This window comes from Drosophila elegans, unplaced genomic scaffold, assembly GCF_018152505.1.
Source record: "Drosophila elegans isolate 14027-0461.03 unplaced genomic scaffold, ASM1815250v1 contig_149, whole genome shotgun sequence".
In the NCBI taxonomy this organism is placed as follows: domain Eukaryota; kingdom Metazoa; phylum Arthropoda; class Insecta; order Diptera; family Drosophilidae; genus Drosophila; species Drosophila elegans.
The window spans coordinates 26,207,501-26,231,304 of NW_024545513.1; the positions used below are offsets into that span (position 1 = coordinate 26,207,501).

The window sequence follows — 23,804 nt, forward strand, 5'->3', positions numbered from 1 at the left end:
TTCCATCGCTATGCCCATGGGGCTATCACAGCGCTTATTTATACATAAATGCTATTCCATTCACATTTGGGTGCGATTTAAATGATGAAGGCCGTGATCCAATCAAGAAACTTGGCCACGTCAGCATATATGATGTACTGGTTGCTACAACAGTGCTTCTGGCCTGATCCCGAGCGATCCGTTGACTCCACGGCAGGCAGTGCCGCCGACACAGTGCCGCGCAGCATCCAGCGATTGTTCTTCCGGATAAACAGCCCGGCCCCCGAAATGCCAGTGTAGGGACTAGGCGCACTACTCTGGTGCGGATCGCGTTCCTGCGTGTGGATGCCAGCGCAAAAGGTGCGGTTTGAGGAGAGGCTGCGGAAGTGGGCGTTGGCCCGAAAGCACTCGGAGTTGCCCACAACGGGCGCCCTCACCACCTTGGGGGTGCTGGTGTCCTTGGCAGTCTTCTTTCCCATGGCCGCTGACGGCTTCTGATCCTGCGTCCTGTTCGATCTGTCAAAGCTCCAGCCGATGACGATGCCGTGCTCGCCCACAATGTACTCCGCCTTGCTGGACCCAGACCACAGGCAAGCGGGGCGAATGAAGGTGTTGAATCTACATAAACAAAAATGCTGCATACAATTATTGATTGTTATGGTCATATAAGCTAACAAAATGTACAAATTCATAAAATATTAACACGCAATAGCACATAGCAACATTTGATTGTTTTAATAATTTTGTAATAAAATCTTAATGTACCTTTCATTACATATATTTATTAATTAAATACATTTTGTTTTATATCTTCGATTAAATCGGCCTGGGCGAAAGAACCAAAAACGAAATTTTCATTATAGTCCTTATTATCTCTATGGACTGCAGTAAATGTAGTGATTATGCGCACAAAGAATGTGTGCATGGGTGACTACTCAATATAGTCGCAGAATTGCAAAACTGCTGTGATGGTCCAATAATTCCGAGTAATACACTTATCGAAAGGTAAAGACTTCACGTAAATTAATTGTTTGAGGACAAAGGGCGCTAAAAGTAACATACTAAAAATGTTATAAAATAAAATATATGCCCCGTCAGACACCCAAAATGGTTGGATCCCATGCTCCATTCAGAAGTTATTCAAAAAATAGATTTTTTTTATTGTTTTAAATGGGCCCGTTAGGTAAAATGATCTGTTTTTCGCCTAGTTGCATTCTTTTTGAAAATACGCATCGAAAGACACCCAACTTCGTCCGTTCAAAAGTTATTACAAAATACTTTTTTTTTAAATCCTCGAAAAATTTGTAATGTGTTGGGAAGGTTGTTAAAATAACCGTTTTGTTCTGCCACTTTTTAAAAAACTATTTAGTTTGGAGCGAAATCAGCTAAAAAAATACCTAAAGTTTTGTGCACCCATAGCTTCTAAGCTAGTAAATCTACAGATAATTGCTATACGTCGTTAAAAAGGTGTTGTCAAATAATAATCTGCTGGCTTGACATAGTTGGTCTAAATAGCTTATTTTTTCAAAAACGACCCAAACAATTTATTTTTCACTATTTTAATCTATAACCTTGAGATTCATCAACTTTTGATTCATAGCACTTGGGCCAAAAAAAACAACCGAAAGTTAGTATAACAGTGGGTATAACATTTTTCACAAAAATATGAATCACTAAAAAAATATTTTTAAGTTAGAGGAAGAAAATTTCTTTCAATTTCAATTTTTTTAAATAAATATTACTTTTTAAAAATAAAATTTAAAACTATAATTGGTTTTGGCAAAATAATATGCAGTCGACAAAACATGCAAAAAAATGAGCAAGATATAGAAAATATCTTAAAAACAACGTTGTTATAAATATTTTTATGTTCTATTGGCAGCCAGACATATTACATACAATAAATTAAGTAGTAAAGTATAGCAAGTAGTTTTTTTGTAAAAAATGTTTGTAATAATATTGGGGTACTTTGACTATATTTCAAGAAAAAATGCCGATTTCATTCCATCTGAAAACAAGAAAAGAAGCTATCTGCAGTTTATATACTCCTGCCGCTATTGCCAAAATTAATTTTTTTTAAAACATAAAAATTTTGACGATTTTTAGCTCATTTATTCGATCGTTCCTATGGCAGCTATATGAAATCGTCTTCTTATTTTAATAAAATTTAGGACATAATTCTGAAATTTTTAACTATAGCAATGATCAAAAGAGTCACATTTTATTTATCTGCTATTCCGATTATTCTATATGCTATAGTCGGCCGATTTTATTGAAATTCGATTCGTAATTTAGAAATAATAAACAAATATCTCGAAAAATAAAAAAATTGAAAAACAGCAATATTTCTTTCTTTTTATTGTTCCTATGGGAGCTATATGCTATAGTCTTCCGATCAGGCTCGTTCCGACTTATGTACTACCTGCAATAGGAGGACAACTTTTCAGTTTCATGTAGATAGCTTTAAAACTGAGAGACTAATTTAGAAATGGACGGACAGACGGACACGGCTAGATCGAATTCCTAGTCATGCTGTACAAGAATATATATACTTTATGGTCAACTTCACTGCGCTGAAATTTTCTGACTGAAATTATAATACCCGCTGCAAAAAAGTCATGACGATCGCACATCTGACGAAATACACTTTTAAAATCTTCATGTATCATAATCAATTGCGATTTTGGAAAAAGCAGCAAACTCTTGTTTCTTAAGTAACATTTAAGACTTATTGTCTGTCTAATTAATTCTTGTTGGCTTTTTTTCTTTACCTTAGGAACCTGAAACCATTTTTATTGTGTTAATCATCTAATCATGTTAAGAATTTATTTAAATGAGCTTGAAACGCTGCACTTTGTACTCCCTTAGCTTTTCAACATCTTAAACTATAACCATGTGAAATGCTACTTACGCTGCACTACACGATTTATATTGAAAGTATACACATATAAATATATTTGGGTGTCAAAATAATCTCTTTCAAACAAATTTCAATCCAAAATCAAAGATCGGTATTGCAGAAACCGCTTTAATTTCGACTAAACGATTTTAAACCAATCAAAGAGCAGAATTAAACTTTTTAAAAATCGAAGCAAATTTACTTAGAAATGCAAAAATAATGATTCTGTAACAATGTCCGACTTTTTGGTTGAATCTAAAACTAATCGACTCGAAATAAGTCGCAGTTTTCTGTTTAACCCATGTTATACAATATATACAACACTTAAATACAACTAATTATTAAAAAAAAATATCAAAAACTCACCGAACTTCGTCCTTGAGCATGATCACAGCAATATCGGCATCGTAGCTGCTCAGCTGGCTGTTGAAGTCGGGATGGATGTAAAGGCCATCTACCGGGGCCGCCAGAGATCCCTCCTCGTTCCAGTTTTTGAGATTGTGCCTGCCCAGGAAGACGAGCACCTCGTTGGAGGAGTAGCGCTTGTTGAACAGCTTGAAGCAGTGTGCTGAGCTAATCACCACGCGTCCCGAGACGAGCGTTCCGCCGCACTGAAAGTCCAAGGAGGTCAGGTTGTTCACATAGATGGCCGCCAGCCAAGGCCACGATCCCCTGGTGATCGACGGCAGGCTGTTGTTGTCATCCAGCGTGATGTCCTCATCGGCTTCCGTTTCGTCCACGAAGTGCTCGATGTCTTGATCGTCGTCGTCGTCGTCGACAAACACCGGTGATGCAATGGCATCGGAGCTCTTTGGGTTGGTATCGCTTGCGACATGGTCTTTTCTTTGGAACAAGCGGAAGTCGAGGTCTCTATCGATGCGTCCGCAGGTCTCTTTGGGCGGCTGACCAAAGGGTTTTCTGCAAAATCGGGCATTAAGTAACGAATGAATGTTACGATCGAGTGATTCAACCGACCAAAATCCGTATGCATACTTCTTGAACTGGATGTGCGGCGAACCGGATGGCTGGATGGTTTTCTCGGCCTCCTCGTCGGGATCCAGCAGCAGGGAGCTCTTCTTGTCCGGAATGAAGGCCAACTTCCTGATGTGCTCCAGCTGGATTTGGGTCATGAAGACGCTGTGCTCTGTGCGGGCAAAGAAACCGAGTTAAATGTGAGCGCCCAGCAGCCAGTTGGTGGTGGTGTTACGGACCGCCGGATCCAAAGCAGATGACCTGGTTATTGGCCGACATGAGCAGCAGCTTGGGGGGAAAGTGGTGCTTGGGGAATCGGATCTTGTAAAGGATCGGTGCGTTGTGGCCGAACTTTCCGCGAGTCAGCAGCTCGATTTCGCCCAGGTAGTTCTGCAAAATGAAGGGCTAGTTAGTCCCGGCTGAAGGTTCCAGGTTGGCGCTGCGGTCTACCCACCGTAGTGGGTTTGCCCCGCATCGAGAGGGTGACCCGGATGTGGAGCGGCTGGTGGCTGTGGACATCCGGACTGCGAACGGCCATCAGACCGAACCACTCGGTTCCGTCGAAGCGGTATTGGAATATCTTCGGGCAGGGACTGATCGGCATCCCCTGGGCGACCGCCTTGGTCACGTGCTCGATGCAGATGATTAGGATCGCCGTAAAGTGCAGCCTCATCTCAATGTGCGCAAAACTAAAACGTAAACAATACCACGATCAAAGCTTCGGAAGCCTGGGCACTGCCAGCGTTGCCAGATCTGTGAACAATTTCTTGCTGTTCAGTAACAGGCTGTCGTTGAAGTCCAAAACTCCTTTATAATATGATGTTCACACAAAGCTTTAAGGGAATGAATGTGGAGGGCTATTGGAAAACTATTGGAGTAATCAAATAGTCAATTATTGAAATATTATAGCCTGATTCCATTGGCGCATTAAAACGCATTTAGCCAAATGCGAATTTATTTACATAGGGAATCCCATAAGGCTAAATGCAGCATTTAAAATAAATGCGATTTTTTAATGCGATTAAAAACCATTCGCCCTGAACGTTTTTAGAGAAAATACCGGAAAATACCGATGTTTAACGATATTTTGTTCGTGCCACCACTAAAACAGCTGTTTTCTATATGCAAGGTTGGCGCAATTTTTGATGTCTTTTGAATATAAAATCTATTTTGTATAAAAATGACTGAAACCTAGAGTGCACTCTGCAAATTCTGCTCACAGTACCACAATGCATTACTGCTGGATCTCTCGCATTTAATAACTCCCACATATACGGGGATCCTTGCCATTTTTAGGAACTGTGGTGGTCTCCATTGCAAACCAGTCATAACAACGCAGTGAGCTTCTCTTCCTTGTCGTCCAAGTTGGCTAATGCCTCGGTCGCATTATGGATGTCCTGCTGAGCATTACAGAGTTAAATTAACTCACTCATGTTCATTTATTTAAATTAATTTCTTTTGGATTTGCCAAAATTCAAAAGTATACAAGCCCAGATCAGCTGCTCGTGCCACTCACATGTCGGAGTAGCATTAGCTAAATGCTAATGCGCCAATGGAATCAGGCACATTTAAAAAGTCCACTAATGCGGCAATGGAATCATGTTTAAAGATAATAAAAAAACCAAAAACAATATATAAAAAATATAAAATGAAAATTCGCCGAGATACAAGTGGAGTGGGGTATTAAAAAATCGGATTTAAAATTGACAGAACCGGATACTCGATAGTAAAATACTAGACGGAATTAGGTAAAAAAAAATAACATTCGATAAATACCAACGGGGCTGATACATCAATGAGCAATATTTTATTTAAGTACAAACGACAAAACGGAATGAAAAAGTTAGGCTTTAATGTATACGAAATATTTTTTACCATTTAAAGATGACAACAAAAAACCTTTAAACGTTTAAATTAGCGGGATAAACACAATTACCAAAAAAATGTAAAGCAGTATCCTTATAGTTGTCTCTGTCTCTGAGCTTCAATGAATCCGTCAATGAATGAGTCGAAAAATTTGAGTATTCCCGAAACGACTGAATCTCTGAATTGCAGAAAATTCAGCAGACACTGGGTTGCTGAACTGCTGAAATTTCAGCAAGTTCAGTTTGTATGTAAAGTCTGCCTAAGAAAATTTAATGTAATTTAATGTTTTGCCCAAAGTTTTTTCTTATATAAATTGAATAGTAAATTGTCAATAAATAAATATTTACCAAATTTAAATAAAATTAAAAACAAAAAAGAAAGCAGACTTCAGGAAGCGGATATGGCAACAAAAACACAAATGTAATATTCTAAAAAAGTACTACAAACAATGAAATTGTGTAGATTTTCGAATACATTTTTCGATTGTTTCTATAGTCGCTTCCAGGATTTTAAATAATGTTTGTTTATAATTTTTTAGAGCTAGCATAATAAAAGAAAACAAAAACTAAATATTTTATATAGCAGAACTTCAAAAGGTTAAGCGCAAAACACTTATTATTTTTGCAACTGTTCGGATTGAACTGTTATCGGATACATGGAATCGATGTTTGTAAGCGACTCCTTGTAAATAACAATCAGCTGTTTAGCCAGATGGTAATAATTTTTTACCAAATTAGTTAAAAAAAATTAAAATTAAATTAAAAAATTTTAAACAATTATAACTTTGCTGTTTTTAATTATTTTTTTTTTCAGTTCAGAATTACGCTTTTAATTTTACTAAAATCGAAAAACGATATCATGTAGCTGCCTTAGGAACTATCGAATAAATGAGCTTAAAATCGTCGATTTCTAGATCCAGCTAAATTTGTGCTTCGGAAAGTGAGATGTCGGCCAGTAAAAGGTCAAGCAGCGCGACGAGGGATGTTATCAGAGGTCGCCGTAAAGGCAAGCGCGGCAGGGGAACGCCGCGTGATGCTTCGGAGGCCAAAGTTCCTGCAGTTTATGGCGCAACTGGATGTCCGGAGCCGATGCTAGAGGAGACGCTCTCCTTATTGGAGGGACAGGGAACGTCGCTTGCAGCCACAGAAGCTGCGGAGATTGAGGAGCTCCGCCATTATGGCCGAGGCCAGCTTGGCGTATGCTTCCTCGTCTCGGTAACGACGGCCGCGAATGCGACCGAAGTGCCAAAATTTAGCGCTACCAGTGCCGTTGCCGCCGGACACGCCGCCGTACTATTTGAGCTATTCACAACTTATGATGAGAAGCGAGCGAGCAAGCTGTATGTGGGATGCTTTGAGTAGCTACGACGAATTAGTCGTGGCTTGAGTCCCGCCGGGCTATGCCGCCACTGGTCCCTTTAGCCCCCACGGTTGCCTCGTATGCAGCCACCGCTGCTCTGGGCGCGCGGTGGTTAGCGAAAATCCGAGAAACGTGGTCGGCGGTAGTGGCCTGCGCCGACCCGGCGCTGTTCCAAAGCCAAATTGCGGAGAAAAGTCCGTAAGGAAGTCGACTTTTCTCTGAAGGAATTCCAAAAGGCGGTGAACCTGGCGAGAAAGCCCTGGTCTGCAGCCGACGGTGCCACAGACAACGTGGCACTCGAAGGGAAATCGAGCTGGCGTGCTCAACGTTGCCAGCCAGGAGTACACGTTCGATAATTACACTGAGCCAAGGGCCCAGCGTGAAGCAGACTGTATCAGAGCGATGACAACAGCAGCAACAGCAGTGCAATTTAAAATGCTTCCTCTCTTTTTTTACCCAGTTGCGGAGATGTTTGATCCTAACACCATCCGGGACGTAGCCCCACCGGCCATCAAAACATTCCAGATGTATGCATCACTAATCCATCGAGGAACCGTGGGCTGTCAGTCCCGGAGTATTTCGGAACTGACACATTTAGCATAGGCCGCTAGAGATGGGGAAAAAGTGCGTTTGACTGTTTTGGCGCCGTCCTCGTGATTTTTTTTCGATATCTGGCATACCACCTCTATCAATAAGAACCTCGATTGTGCCCCCACTCGATATTTTTGACAGTGAAAGTTTAAGCCATCGATAATATCGACTTAACAATTTTTTTTTAACAGTTCTTTGTACTACAGTTTCAGTTAATTTAAAATAATATTATTATAAATTCAAACAAAACAAAAAAATGAGATCCGTCCTTGGGAACTTAAGGAATGTTAGTAACAAAATAAAAATAAATTTAGTTCAGTAGAGATTGAGCCAAAAAAAATTAAAAATTCTTTGGACGGTTCTGCTAAACATCCTCTCAGATTCCGACGAGGAATATGCATAGGTAGCGCTTGGCCACTTCCACCAGACTTGGGTGTTCCACAGACGCCATTGATAACATCGATACTATCGTCGATTGTTTTCCAGCTCTAGAGGATATATTAACATTGTTATTTGCAAGCGAATTTTTACGTTAAAACTGTCATTTTACTTATTGGGTACTTGGTAACTGCTTAAATATGGTTGAATATCAATGCATTAAAGTTTTTAAGGTAAAAAAGCTTTTAGCCAGCCCCTATTAATAAAGTAGCCAAATTCCGCTTCAACGGCTTTTTCTTCCATAAGAGGTATTTGTGGTAGAAAGAGACGGAAAAGTCGCTACAACTCGCTGTTGCGATTAGTAGGCTGAAGATTCGGTTGTAATTCAGTATTTTTAAGATGAATCGAAGATGTTGAATATAAACGACGCTAGAGTTAAATTTGGTATTGGAATGGTGGCTTTTTCGTGTTTTTGTCTTTTTTCCCTCCTTTTCGCTTGCAAGTTCAGATCCAACAAAATCAAAGATTAAATTTTGTATTCTGTTCATCAAAGACGTCTGGCAACGCTCTGCATTGTCGAAAGTGTTCGCCGGTTATTTGCCTCTCGCTCTCTCGCGGCCAATATGAAGCGGATGTCTATATATCCAAAAGATCAGTTAAAATTCTTAAATGTATTAAATGTATTTGGCAATATCATCATATATTGTTGATGGTTATTATATTTATATGTATTTAAGCCAGGAAATGTTAAAAAAAAGGATTACTTTACTATGGGAAAACTTAATGCATTACAAAACAAGAAAGAAAACAAATTAAATGCTCTTTAAAACATCTTAATTTTGATTTATAAAAACATTGAAGCTATGATGATTTTCGTTACTATAGCAGCTATATGATATCGTTTTCCGATTTGAACAAAATTGAAAGCGTAATTCTAAACTATAAAATTATTACTTTGTCAAAAATAAATTAAAAAATAGAGAAGTCAAATTTTATTATACCCTTGCAGAGGGTACGACTACGAGGGACGACTATAGCATATAGCTGTCATAGGAACAATTGAAAAAAAAATAAAAAAAATTATAACTTTGCTGTTTTTAAAATTCTTTTTTGGTTCTTCGACATTTAGTAAGCTGAAGAATTAGTAATGGTTAAATATTTCACAATTATGGTTTAAATTTCATCAAAATCGGACGACTATAAAATAAAGCTCCCTGATAACAATAAAAACATAAAACAAAATTTAAAATAAATGCAACTTTTCTATTTTGTTTTTTTGACTTGTTAATTGACAGTTTAGAATTACGCTTTTAATTTTATTGGAATCGGAAAACGATATCATTTTAGAAAATAAAATTTAAAACTATTTTTGGTTTAGGCAAAATTATATGCAGTCGACAAAACATGCAAAAAAATGAGCAAGATATAGAAAATATCTTAAAAACAACGTTGTTATAAACATTTTTATGTTCTATTGGCAGCCAGATATATTACATACAATAAATTAAGTAGTAAAGTATAGCAAGTAGTTTTTTTGTAAAAAATGTTTGTAATAATATTGGGGTACTTTGACTATATTTCAAGAAAAAATTCCGATTTCATTCCATCTGAAAACAAGAAAAGAAGCTATCTGCAGTTTATATACTCCTGCCGCTATTGCCAAAATTAATTTTTTTTAAAACATAAAAATTTTGACGATTTTTAGCTCATTTATTCGATCGTTCCTATGGCAGCTATATGAAATCGTCTTCTTATTTTAATAAAATTTAAGACGTAATTCTGAAATTGTTAACTATAGCAATGTTCAAAAGAGTCACATTTTATTTATCTGCTATTCCGATTATTCTATATGCTATAGTCGGCCGATTTTATTGAAAATCGAATCGTAATTTAGAAATAATAAACAAATATCTCGAAAAATAAAAAAATTGAAAAACAGCAATATTTCTTTTTATACCCTTGCAGAGGGTATTATAATTTCAGTCAGAAGTTTGCAACACAGTGAAGGAGACAGCTCCGACCCTATAAAGTGTATATATTCTTGATCAGCATCACTAGGCGAGCCATGTCCGTCTGTCCGTCCGTTTCTACGCAAACTAGTCTCTTAGTTTTAAAGCTATCTGCATGAAACTTTTCCAAAAGTTGTCTTTCTATTGCAGGTAGTATATAAGTCGGAACCAGCCGGATCGGACGACTCTAGCATATAGGAACAATCGAAAAAATAGCTCCCATAGGAACAATCGCAAAAAAAATACAAAAAAATTATAACTTTGCTGTTTTTAAATTTTTCTTTTAGTTCTTCGACATATAGTAATGGTTAAATATTTCAGAATTACGGTTTAAATTTCATCAAAATCGGACGACTATATCATATAATAAAATCATCATAGCTTCAATGTTTTTAGACATATACGCAAGTAAATCATAATTTTAATGTTTTAAAAAATATTTAATTCTTGCAATAGCTGCAAGGGTATATGAACATCGGCTTGCCGAAGTTTGCTTCCTTTCTTGTTTTTTATTGTTCCTATGGGAGCTATATGCTATAGTCTTCCGATCAGGCTCGTTCCGACTTATGTACTACCTGCAATAGGAGGACAACTTTTCAGTTTCATGTAGATAGCTTTAAAACTGAGAGACTAGTTTAGAAACGGACGGACAGACGGACACGGCTAGATCGAATTCCAAGTCATGCTGTACAAGAATATATATACTTTATGGTCTCCTTCACTGCGCTGAAATTTTCTGACTGAAATTATAATACCCGCTGCAAGCGTATAAAAAAGTCGTGACGATCGCACATCCGACGAAATACACTTTTAAAATCTTCATGTATCATAATCAATTGCGATTTTGGAAAAAGCACCAAACTCCTGTTTCTTAAGTAACACTTAAGACTTATTGTCTGTCTAATTAATTCTTGTTGGCTTTTTTTCTTTATCTTAGGAACCTGAAATCATTTTGATTGTGTTAAGAATTTATTTAAATGAGCTAGAAACGCTGCACTTTGTACTCCCTTAGCTTTTCAACATCTTAAGCTATAACCATGTGAAATGCTACTTACGCTGCACTACACGATTTATATGAAAAGTATACACATATAAATATATTTGGGTGTCACAATAATCTCTTTCAAACAAATTTCAATCCAAAATCAAAGCTCGGTATTGCAGAAACCGCTTTAATTCCGACTAAACGATTTTAAACCAATCAAAGATTTTAAACCAATCAAAGAGCAGAATTAGACTTTTTAAAAATCGAAGCAAATTTACTTAGAAATGCATAAATAATGATTCTGTAACAATGTTCGGCTTTTTGGTTGAATCTAAAACTAATCGACCCGAAATAAGTCGCAGTTTTCTGGGTAGACCATGTTATACAATATATACAAAACTTTAATACAACTAATTATTAAAAAAAAATCAAAAACTCACCGAACTTCGTCCTTAAGCATGATCACAGCAATATCAGCATCGTAGCTGCTCAGCTGGCTGTTGAAGTCGGGATGGATGTACCGGGGCCGCCAGAGATCCCTCCTCGTTCCAGTTTTTGAGATTGTGCCTGCCCAGGATGGATGCCCAGTTATGGATGTCCTGCTGAGCATTACAGAATTAAATAAGCTCACTCATGTTCATTAATTTTAATTAATTTATTTTCCAGATCAGCTGCTCGTGCCACTCACATGTCGGAGCAGCATTAGCTAAATGCTAATGCGCCAATGGAATCAGGCACATTTAAAAAGTCCACTAATGCGGCAATGGAATCAGGCTAAAAGATAAAAAAAACCAAAAACAATATATAAAAAATATAAATAGAAAATTTGCCGAGATACAGGACGGTGGAGTGGGGTTTTAAAAAAAATCGGCTTGTCCTGGTTGACATGATTTCAACAATTGTAGCGATCGGAAAATGAAAAAACCAAATAAATTCTTCATTGATAATGGGCTTATGACACTACACTGTTGACCTCATTCATTGCTTATTTATTTTTTTAATTATACGATTTTACGTAAGTGCGAGCAAGACAATCGTATGACTTTTCCAATGAACAATGAATAAAGAAAATTGACAGAACCAGATACTCGATAGTAAAATACTAGACGGAATTAGGTAAAAAAAATAACATTCGATAAATACCAACGGGGCTGATACATCAATGAGCAATATTTTATTTAAGTACAAACGACAAAACGGAACGAAAATGTGAGGCTTAAATGTATACGAAATATTTTTTACCATTTAAAGATGACAACAAAAAACCTTTAATCGTTTAAATTAGCCGGATAAACACAATTACCAAAAAAAATCTAAAGCAGTATCCTTATAGTTGTCTCTGTATCTGAGCTTCAATGAATCCGTCAATGAATGAGGCGAACAATTTGAGTATTCCCGAAACGACTGAATCTCTGAAATGCAGAAAATTCAGCAGAAATATACTGAACATTTTCAGCAGACACTGGGTTGCTGAACTTCTGAAATTTCAGCAAGTTCAGTTTGTATGTAAAGTCTGCCTAAGAAAATTTAATGTGATTTAATGTTTTGCCCAAAGATTTTTCTTTATATAAATTGAATAGTAAATTGTCAATAAATAAATATTAACCAAATTTAAATAAAATTAAAAACCTAAAAGAAAGCAGACTTCAGGAAGCGGATATGGCAACAAAAACACAAATGTAATATTCTAAAAAAGTACTACAAACAATAAAATTGTGTAGATTTTCGAATACATTTTTCGATTGTTTCTATAGTCGCTTCCTGGATTTTAAATAATGTTTGCTTATAATTTTTTAGAGCTAGCATAATAAAAGAAAACAAAAACTAAATATTTTATATAGCAGAACTTCAAAAGGTTAAGCGCAAAACACTTATTATTTTTGCAACTGTTCGGATTGAATTGTTATCGGATACATGGAATCGATGTTTGTAAGCGACGTCTTGTAAATAACAATCAGCTGTTTAGCCAGATGGTAATAATTTTTTAGCAAATTAGTTTAAAAAAAAAATTTTAAAGAATTATAACTTTGCTGTTTTTAATTTTTTTTTTCAGTTCCGAATTACGCTTTTAATTTTACTAAAATCGAAAAACGATATCATATAGCTGCCTTAGGAACTATCGAATAAATGAGCTTAAAATCGTCGATTTCTAGATCCAGCTAAATTTGTGCTTCGGAAAGTGAGATGTCGGCCAGTAGTAGGTCAAGCAGCGCGACGAGGGATGTTATCAGAGGTCGCCGTAAAGGCAAGCGCGGCAGGGGAACGCCGCGTGATGCTTCGGAGGCCAAAGTTCCTGCAGTTTATGGCGCAACTGGATGTCCGGAGCCGATGCTAGAGGAGACGCTCTCCTTATTGGAGGGACAGGGAACGTCGCTTGCAGCCACAGAAGCTGCGGAGATTGAGGAGCTCCGCCATTATGGCCGGAGCCAGCTTGGCGTATGCTTCCTCGTCTCGGTAACGACGGCCGCGAATGCGACCGAAGTGCCAAAATTTAGCGCTACCAGTGCCGTTGCCGCCGGACACGCCGCCGTACTATTTGAGCTATTCACAACTTATGATGAGAAGCGAGCGAGCAAGCTGTATGTGGGATGCTTTGAGTAGCTACGACGAATTAGTCGTGGCTTGAGTCCCGCCGGGCTATGCCGCCACTGGTCCCTTTAGCCCCCACGGTTGCCTCGTATGCAGCCACCGCTGCTCTGGGCGCGCGGTGGTTAGCGAAAATCCGAGAAACGTGGTCGGCGGTAGTGGCCTGCGCCGACCCGGCGCTGTTCCAAAGCCAAATTGCGGAGAAAAGTCCGTAAGGAAGTCGCTCCAGCCTTTTGAGGACTTTTCTCTGAAGGAATTCCAAAAGGCGGTGAACCTGGCGAGAAAGCCCTGGTCTGCAGCCGACGGTGCCACAGACAACGTGGCACTCGAAGGGAAATCGAGCTGGCGTGCTCAACGTTGCCAGCCAGGAGTACACGTTCGATAATTACACTGAGCCAAGGGCCCAGCGTGAAGCAGACTGTATCAGAGCGATGACAACAGCAGCAACAGCAGTGCAATTTAAAATGCTGCCTCTCTTTTTTTACCCAGTTGCGGAGATGTTTGATCCGGGACGTAGCCCCACCGGCCATCAAAACATTCTAGGTGTATGTATCACTAATCCAACGAGAGACCGTGGGCTGTCAGTCCCGGAGTATTTCGGAACTGACACATTTAGCATAGGCCGCTAGAGATGGGGAAAAAGTGCGTTCGACTGTTTTGGCGCCGTCCTCGTGATCTTTTTTCGATATCTGGTATACCACCTCTATCAATAAGAACCTCGATTGTGCCCCCACTCGATATTTTTGATAGTGAAATTTTAAGCCATCGATAATATCGACTTAACAATTTTTGTTTTAATAGTTCTTTGTAATAAAGTTTCAGTTAATTTAAAATATTATTATTATAAATTCAAACAAAACAAAACAATGAGATCCATTCCTTGGGAACTTAAGGAATGTTAGTAACAAAATGAAAATAAATTTAGTTCAGTAGACATTGAGCCAAAAAAAAATTAAATCCATTCGTTGGAGGGCTCTGCTAAACATCCTCTCAGATTCCGACGAGGAATATGCATAGGTAGCACTTGGCCACTTCCACCAGACTTAGGTGTTCCACAGACGCCATTGATAACATCGATACTATCGTCGATTGTTATACAGCTCTAGAGGATATATTAACATTGTTATTTGCAAGCGAATTTTTACGTTAAAACTGTCATTTTACTTATTGGGTACTTGGTAACTGCTTAAATATGGTTGAATATCAATGCATTACCAAGTCTTAAAGGTAAAAAAGCTTTTAGCCAGCCCTCGCCATAAAATCCGTATCCCCTCATTTTCGCTTACCAGCTTTTGTTAGTGGTTGTTGTTGTAAAAGCCTATTAACAAAGTAGCCAAATTCCGCTTCAACGGCTTTTTGTTCCATAAGAGGTATTTGTGGTAGAAAGAGACGGAAAAGTCGCTACAACTCGCTGTTGCGATTAGTAGGCTAAAGATTCGGTTGTGATTCAGTATTTTTTAAGATGAATCGAAGATGTTGAATATTAACGACGCTAGAGCTAAATTTGGTATTGGAATGGTGGCTTTTTCGTGTTTTTGTCTTTTTTCCCTCCTTTTCGCTTGCAAGTTTAGATCCAACAAAATCAAAGATTAAATTTTGTATTCTGTTCGCCAGGACCTGACAATCATTCATCGTGAGTTCATCACAGAAGTCTGGCAACGCTCTGCATTGTCGAAAGTGCTCGCTGGTTATTTGCCTCTCGCTCTCTCTCATAGGCGGCCAATATGAAGCGGATGTCTATATATCCAAAAGATCAGTTAAAATTCTTAAATGTATTAAATGTATTTGGCAATATCATCATATATTGTTGATGGTTATTATATTTATATGTATTTAAGCCAGGAAATGTTAAAAAATAGGTTTACTTTACTATGGGAAAACTTAATGCATTACAAAACAAGAAAGAAAACAAATTAAATGCTCTTTAAAACATCTTAATTTTGATTTATAAAAACATTGAAGCTATGATGATTTTCGTTACTATAGCAGCTATATGATATCGTTTTCCGATTTGAACAAAATTGAAAGCGTAATTCTAAACTATAAAATTATTACTTTGTCAAAAATAAATTAAAATTTAGAGAAGTAAAATTTTGTTATACCCTTGCAGAGGGTAGGACTACGAGGGACGACTATAGCATATAGCTGTCATAGGAACAATCGAAAAAAAATAAAAAAAATTATAATTTTGCTGTTTTTAAAATTCTTTTTTGGTTCTTCGACATTTAGTAAGCTGAAGAATTAGTAATGGTTAAATATTTCACAATTATGGTTTAAATTTCATCAAAATCGGACGACTATAAAATAAAGCTCCCTGATAACAATAAAAACATAAAACAAAATTTTAAATAAATGTAACTTTTCTATTTTGTTTTTTTTACTTATTAATTGACAGTTTAGAATTACGATTTTAATTTTATTAGAATCGGAAAACGATATCATTTTAAAAATAAAATTTAAAACTATTATTGGTTTAGGCAAAATTATATGCAGTCGACAAAACATGCAAAAAAATGAGCAAGATATAGAAAATATCTTAAAAACAACGTTGTTATAAACATTTTTATGTTCTATTGGCAGCCAGACATATTACATACAATAAATTAAGTAGTAAAGTATAGCAAGTAGTTTTTTTGTAAAAAATGTTTGTAATAATATTGGGGTACTTTGACTATATTTCACGAAAAAATTCCGATTTCATTCCATCTGAAAACAAGAAAAGAAGCTATCTGCAGTTGATATACTCCTGCCGCTATTGCCAAAATTAATTTTTTTTAAAACATAAAAATTTTGACGATTTTTAGCTCATTTATTCGATCGTTCTTATGGCAGCTATATGAAATCGTCTTCTTATTTTAATAAAATTTAAGGCGTAATTCTGAAATTGTTAACTATAGCAATGTTCAAAAGAGTTACATTTTATTTATCTGCTATTCCGATTATTCTATATGCTATAGTCGGCCGATTTTATTGAAATTCGAATCGTAATTTAGAAATAATAAACAAATATCTCGAAAAATAAAAAAATTGAAAAACAGCAATATTTCTTTTTATACCCTTGCAGAGGGTATTATAATAAGTAAGGTAAGTGCAATATGCTATAGTTATAGTCTTCCGATCAGGCTCGTTCCGACTTATGTACCACCTGCAATAGGAGGACAACTTTTCAGTTTCATGTAGATAGCTTTAAAACTGAGAGACTAGTTTAGAAATGGACGGACAGACGGACACGGCTAGATCGAATTCCTAGTCATGCTGTACAAGAATATATATACTTTATGGTCTCCTTCACTGCGCTGAAATTTTCTGACTGAAATTATAATTACCGCTGCAAGCGTATAAAAAAGTCGTGACGATCGCACATCCGACGAAATACACTTTTAAAATCTTCATGTATCATAAACAATTGCGATTTTGGAAAAAACACCAAACTCCTGTTTCTTAAGTAACACTTAAGACTTATTGTCTGTCTAATTAATTCTTGTTGACTTTTTTTCTTTATCTTAGGAACCTGAAATCATTTTGGTTGTGTTAAGAATTTATTTAAATGAGCTAGAAACGCTGCACTTTGTACTCCCTTAGCTTTTCAACATCTTAAGCTATAACCATGTGAAATGCTACTTACGCTGCACTACACGATTTATATGAAAAGTATCTCTTTCAAACAAATTTCAATCCAAAATCAAAGCTCGGTATTGCAGAAACCGCTTTAATTTCGACTAAACGTTTTAAAACCAATCAAAGATTCTAAACCAATCAAAGAGCAGAATTAGACTTTTTAAAAATCGAAGCAAATTTACTTAGAAATGCATAAATAATGATTCTGTAACAATGTTCGGCTTTTTGGTTGAATCTAAAACTAATCGACCCGAAATAAGTCGCAGTTTTCTGGGTAGACCATGTTATACAATATATACAAAACTTTAATACAACTAATTATTAAAAAGAAAAAATCAAAAACTCACCGAACTTCGTCCTTAAGCATGATCACAGCAATATCAGCATCGTAGCTGCTCAGCTGGCTGTTGAAGTCGGGATGGATGTACCGGGGCCGCCAGAGATCCCTCCTCGTTCCAGTTTTTGAGATTGTGCCTGCCCAGGATGGATGCCCAGTTATGGATGTCCTGCTGAGCATTACAGAATTAAATAAGCTCACTCATGTTCATTAATTTTAATTAATTTATTTTCCAGATCAGCTGCTCGTGCCACTCACATGTCGGAGTAGCATTAGCTAAATGCTAATGCGCCAATGGAATCAGGCACATTTAAAAAGTCCACTAATGCGGCAATGGAATCAGGCTAAAAGATAAAAAAAAACCAAAAACAATATATAAAAAATATAAAAAGAATATTTGCCGAGATACAGGACGGTGGAGTGGGGTTTTAAAAAAAATCGGTTTGTCCTGGTTGACATGATTTCAACAATTGTAGCGATCGGAAAATGAAAAAACCAAATAAATTCTTCATTGATAATGGGCTTATGACACTACACTGTTGACCTCATTCATTGCTTATTTATTTTTTTAATTATACGATTTTACGTAAGTGCGAGCAAGACAATCGTATGACTTTTCCAATGAGCAATGAATAAAGAAAATTGACAGAACCAGATACTCGATAGTAAAATACTATACGGAATTAGGTAAAAACAAGAAAGAAAGCAAACTTCGGCAAGCCGAAGTTCATATACCCTTGCGGCTATTGCAAGAATTTAACATTTTTGAAAACATTAAAATTATGATTTACTGCGTATATGTTTAAAAACATTGAAGCTATGATGATTAGCAACTCAATTATTTGATAGTTATTTTATATATTTTTATTATTTCTATGGGAGCTATATCATATATCATATATATCTATATCATATAGACGTCCGATTTTGATAAAATCTAAACCATAATTCTGAAATATTTAACCATTGCTATATGTCGAAGAACTGAACAAAAAATTAAAAAACAAAAAAGTTATAATTTTTTTCATTTATTTTTCCGATTGTTCCTATGGGAGCTATATGCTATAGTCGTCCGATTTTGATATAATTTAAACCGTAAATCGGAAATATTTTACAATTACTAAATGTCGAAGGGCTAAACAAAAAATTAGAAAACAGAAAAGTTATAATTTTTTTCATTTATTTTTCCGATTGTTCCTATGGGAGCTATATGCTATAGTCGTCCGATTATGATGAAATTTAAACCGTAAATCAGAAATATTTAACCATTACTAAACGTCGAAGAACTAAACAAAAAATTAAAAAACAGCAAAGTTATAATTTTTTTTCCGATTTTTCCTATGGGAGCTATATGCTATAGTCGTCCGATCCGGCTCGTTCCGACTTATATACTACCTGCAATAGAAAGACAACTTTTGGGAAAGTTTCATGCAGATAGCTTTAAAGAGAGATAGTTTGCATATAAACGGACGGACAGACGGACTGACGGACGGACAGACGGACGGACAGACGGACATGGCTAGATCGACTCTACTAGTGATGCTGATCAAGAATATATATACTTTATAGGGTCGGAGACGTCTCCTTCACTGCGTTGCAAACTTCTGACTGAAATTATAATACCCTCTGCAAGGGTATAAAAAATAACATTCGATAAATACCAACGGGGCTGATACATCAATGAGCAATATTTTATTTAAGTACAAACGACAAAACGGAACGAAAATGTGAGGCTTAAATGTATACGAAATATTTTTTACCATTTAAAGATGACAACAAAAAACCTTTAAACGTTTAAATTAGCCGGATAAACATAATTACCAAAAAAAAATCAAAAGCAGTATCCATATAGTTGTCTCTGTCTCTGAGCTTCAATGAATCCGTCAATGAATGAGTCGAAAAATTTGAGTATTCCCGAAACGACTGAATCTCTGAATTGCAGAAAATTCAGCAGAAATATACTGAACATTTTCAGCAGACACTGGGTTGCTGAACTGCTGAAATTTCAGCAAGTTCAGTTTGTATGTAAAGTCTGCCTAAGAAAATTTAATGTGATTTAATGTTTTGCTCAAAGATTTTTCTTTATATAAATTGAATAGTAAATTGTCAATAAATAAATATTTACCAAATTTAAATAAAATTAAAAACAAAAAAGAAAGCAGACTTCAGGAAGCGGATATGGCAACAAAAACACAAATGTAATATTCTAAAAAAGTACTACAAACAATGAAATTGTGTAGATTTTCGAATACATTTTTCGATTGTTTCTATAGTCGCTTCCTGGATTTTAAATAATGTTTGCTTATAATTTTTTAGAGCTAGCATAATAAAAGAAAACAAAAACTAAATATTTTATATAGCAGAACTTCAAAAGGTTAAGCGCAAAACACTTATTATTTTTGCAACTGTTCGGATTGAACTGTTATCGGATACATGGAATCGATGTTTGTAAGCGACGTCTTGTAAATAACAATCAGCTGTTTAGCCAGATGGTAATAATTTTTTACCAAATTAGTTAAAAAAAAAATTAAAATTAAATTAAAAAATTATAACTTTTCTGTTTTTAATTATTTTTTTTTCAGTTCAGAATTACGCTTTTAATTTTACTAAAATCGAAAAACGATATCATATAGCTGCCTTAGGAACTATCGAATAATTGAGCTTAAAATCGTCGATTGCTAGATCCAGCTAAATTTGTGCTTCGGAAAGTGAGATGTCGGCCAGTAGTAGGTCAAGCAGCGCGACGAGGGATGTTATCAGAGGTCGCCGTAAAGGCAAGCGCGGCAGGGGAACGCCGCGTGATGCTTCGGAGGCCAAAGTTCCTGCAGTTTATGGCGCAACTGGATGTCCGGAGCCGATGCTAGAGGAGACGCTCTCCTTATTGGAGGGACAGGGAACGTCGCTTGCAGCCACAGAAGCTGCGGAGATTGAGGAGCTCCGCCATTATGGCCGGAGCCAGCTTGGCGTATGCTTCCTCGTCTCGGTAACGACGGCCGCGAATGCGACCGAAGTGCCAAAATTTAGCGCTACCAGTGCCGTTGCCGCCGGACACGCCGCCGTACTATTTGAGCTATTCACAACTTATGATGAGAAGCGAGCGGGCAAGCTGTATGTGGGATGCTTTGAGTAGCTACGACGAATTAGTCGTGGCTTGAGTCCCGCCGGGCTATGCCGCCACTGGTCCCTTTAGCCCCCACGGTTGCCTCGTATGCAGCCACCGCTGCTCTGGGCGGGCGGTGGTTAGCGAAAATCCGAGAAACGTGGTCGGCGGTAGTGGCCTGCGCCGACCCGGCGCTGTTCCAAAGCAAAATTACGGAGAAAAGGCCGTAAGAAAGTCGATCCAGCTTTTTGAGGACTTTCCTCTGAAGGAATTCCTGAAGGGGGTGAACCTGGCGACAAAGCCCTGGTCTGCAGCCGACGGTGCCACAGTCAACGTGGCACTCGAAGTGAATGACGAGGCGCTGGCTGTACTGGATGTAGGCAGACTCTACATCAAGGGGTTATCTCACCGATGCCGGTCGCTCGTCGGCAACTATGCTTAACATAAGTGTGTTGGATTTGACCATAAGGTGCAGTAATGCCGGTTCAAGGATAACATCTGCCGCCAATACGGACAGATCTCGCAGAAACCTTACAATCCTCGGCCTGGACCCCAATGCAGTATCCCCTATGTGGGGATATCCCAGATAACTTTGGGACTGCTTGCCGAGTGGATCATGGGAAATCGAGCTGGCGTGCTCAACGTTGCCAGCCAGGAGTACACGTTCGATAATTACACTGAGCCAAGGGCCCAGCGTGAAGCAGACTGTATCAGAGCGATGACATCAGCAGCAACAGCAGTGCAATTTAAAAATGCTTCCTCTCTTTTTTTACCCAGTTGCGGAGATGATTGATCCTAACACCATCCGGGACGTAGCCCCACCGGCCATCAAAACATTCCAGATGTATGCACCACTAATCCATCGAGGGACCGTGGGCTGTCAGTCCGGATTATTTCGGAACTGACACATTTAGCATAGGCCGCAAGAGATGGGGAAAAAGTGCGTTTGACTGTTTCGGCGCCGTCCTCGTGATTTTTTTTCGATATCTGGCATACCACCTCTATCAATAAGAACCTCGATTGTGCCCCCACTCGATATTTTTGACAGTGAAAGTTTAAGCCATCGATAATATCGACTTAACAATTTTTTTTTAACAGTTCTTTGTACTACAGTTTCAGTTAATTTAAAATAATATTATTATAAATTCAAACAAAACAAAACAATGAGATCCGTCCTTGGGAACTTAAGGAATGTTAGTAACAAAATAAAAATAAATTTAGTTCAGTAGAGATTGAGCCAAAAAAAATTAAATCCATTCTTTGGACGGCTCTGCTAAACATCCTCTCAGATTCCGACGAGGAAAATGCATAGGTAGCGCTTGGCCACTTCCACCAGACTTGGGTGTTCCACAGACGCCATTGATAACATCGATACTATCGTCGATTGTTTTCCAGCTCTAGAGGATATATTAACATTGTTATTTGCAAGCGAATTTTTACGTTAAAACTGTCATTTTACTTATTGGGTACTTGGTAACTGCTTAAATATGGTTGAATATCAATGCATTACCAAGTTTTAAAGGTAAAAAAGCTTTTAGCCAGCCCTCGCCATAAAATCCGTATCCTCTCATTTTCGCTTGCCAGCTTTTGTTAGTGTCTGTTGTTGTAAAAGTCTATTAACAAAGTAGCCAAATTCCGCTTCAACGGCGTTTTCTTCCATAAGAGGTATTTGTGGTAGAAAGAGACGGACAGTCGCTACAACTCGCTGTTGCGATTAGTAGGCTAAAGATTCGGTTGTGATTCAGTATTTTTTAAGATGAATCGAAGATGTTGAATATTAACGACGCTAGAGCTAAATTTGGTATCGGAATGGTGGCTTTTTCGTGTTTTTGAATTTTTTCCCTCCTTTTCGCTTGCAAGTTCAGATCCAACAAAATCAAAGATTAAATTTTGTATTCTGTTCATCACAGACGTCTGGCAACGCTCTGCATTGTCGAAAGTGTTCGCCGGTTATTTGCCTCTCGCTCTCTCGCGGCCAATATGAAGCGGATGTCTATATATCCAAAAGATCAGTTGAAATTTTTAAATGTAATAAATGCATTTGGCAATATCATCATATATTGTTGATGGCTATTATATTTATAAGCCAAGAAATGTTAAAAAATAGGTTTACTTTACTATGGGAAAACTTAATGCATTACAAAACAAGAAAGAAAACAAATTAAATGCTCTTTAAAACATCTTAATTTTGATTTATATGATTATATGTTAAAAAACATTGAAGATATGATGATTTTCGTTACTTTAGCAGCTATATGATATCGTTTTCCGATTTGAACAAAATTGAAAGCATAATTCTAAACTATCAAATTATTACTTTGTCAAAACAAAATTAAAAAATAGAGAAGTAAAATTTTATTATACCCTTGCAGAGGGTATTCTAATTTCAGTCAGAAATTTACAACGCATATATTCTTGATCAGCATCAATAGGCGAGTCGATCTAGCCATGTCCGTCTGTCCGTCCGTCCGTCCGCCCGTTTCTACGCAAACTAGACTCTCAGTTTTAAAGCTATATGCATAAAACTTTCCCAAAAGTTGTCTCTCTATTGCAGGTAGTGCATAAGCTTCCATAGGAAAAAAAAATTTCAACTTCTGGTTTTTAATATTTTTTTTTAGTTCTTCGACATTTAGTAATTGTAAAATATTTCAGAATTACGGTTTAAATTTAAATAAAGCTTCCATGGGAACAATAAAAGTTAATAAAAAAATTTTAAATGTAACTTTTCTGTTTTGTAATTTTTTTTTCAAAATTCTTTTTGACTTGATAATAATTTGACAGTTCAGAATTACGCTTCTAATTTTATTAAAATCGGAAAACGATATCATATAGCTGCCATAGGAACTATTGATTATTTGAGCTGCAAATCATCATAGCTTCAATGTTTTTAAACATATAAGCAAGCAAATCATAATTTTAATGTCTTCAAGAATATTTAATAGTTGCAAGGGTATATGAACTTCGGGTTGCCGAAGTTTGCTTCCATTCTTGTTTTTATTTATTTTTTTTTGTAATATTTCGATTAATATATATGTTTCGACTGCATGATATAGTCGTCCTTTTCAAATGATATTTAAACCGTAATTCTGAAATATTAAATTGTTACTATAGAAAAAGTTAAGAAA

General features: G+C 36.9%; 1 protein-coding gene across 4 annotated transcripts in view; it reads right to left on the minus strand.

Moving 5' to 3' along the window:
* LOC108145584 (serine protease gd) overlaps positions 1-11,755 on the minus strand; it is an 11,890-nt gene extending 135 nt beyond the window's left edge. The window contains exons 1-7 of one of the 4 annotated variants that reach the window (XM_041710714.1): positions 11,727-11,755; positions 11,479-11,637; positions 4,305-4,539; positions 4,090-4,240; positions 3,872-4,022; positions 3,245-3,796; positions 1-597 (exon numbers count right to left, since the gene is read on the minus strand). The exon at positions 1-597 is cut by the window's left edge and continues 135 nt beyond it. In XM_041710714.1, the coding sequence (XP_041566648.1) occupies positions 78-597; positions 3,245-3,796; positions 3,872-4,022; positions 4,090-4,240; positions 4,305-4,539; positions 11,479-11,637; positions 11,727-11,728 (1,770 nt within the window). In that variant the 5' untranslated portion in view covers positions 11,729-11,755 and the 3' untranslated portion in view covers positions 1-77. Of the gene's footprint in view, positions 615-3,244; positions 3,797-3,853; positions 4,023-4,089; positions 4,241-4,304; positions 4,540-11,478; positions 11,657-11,726 lie in introns of those variants that run through there. The other 3 variants (XM_017271097.2, XM_017271098.2, XM_017271099.2) reach the window with 3 other exon arrangements.
* Between the last annotated feature and the right edge of the window lie 12,049 nt (positions 11,756-23,804).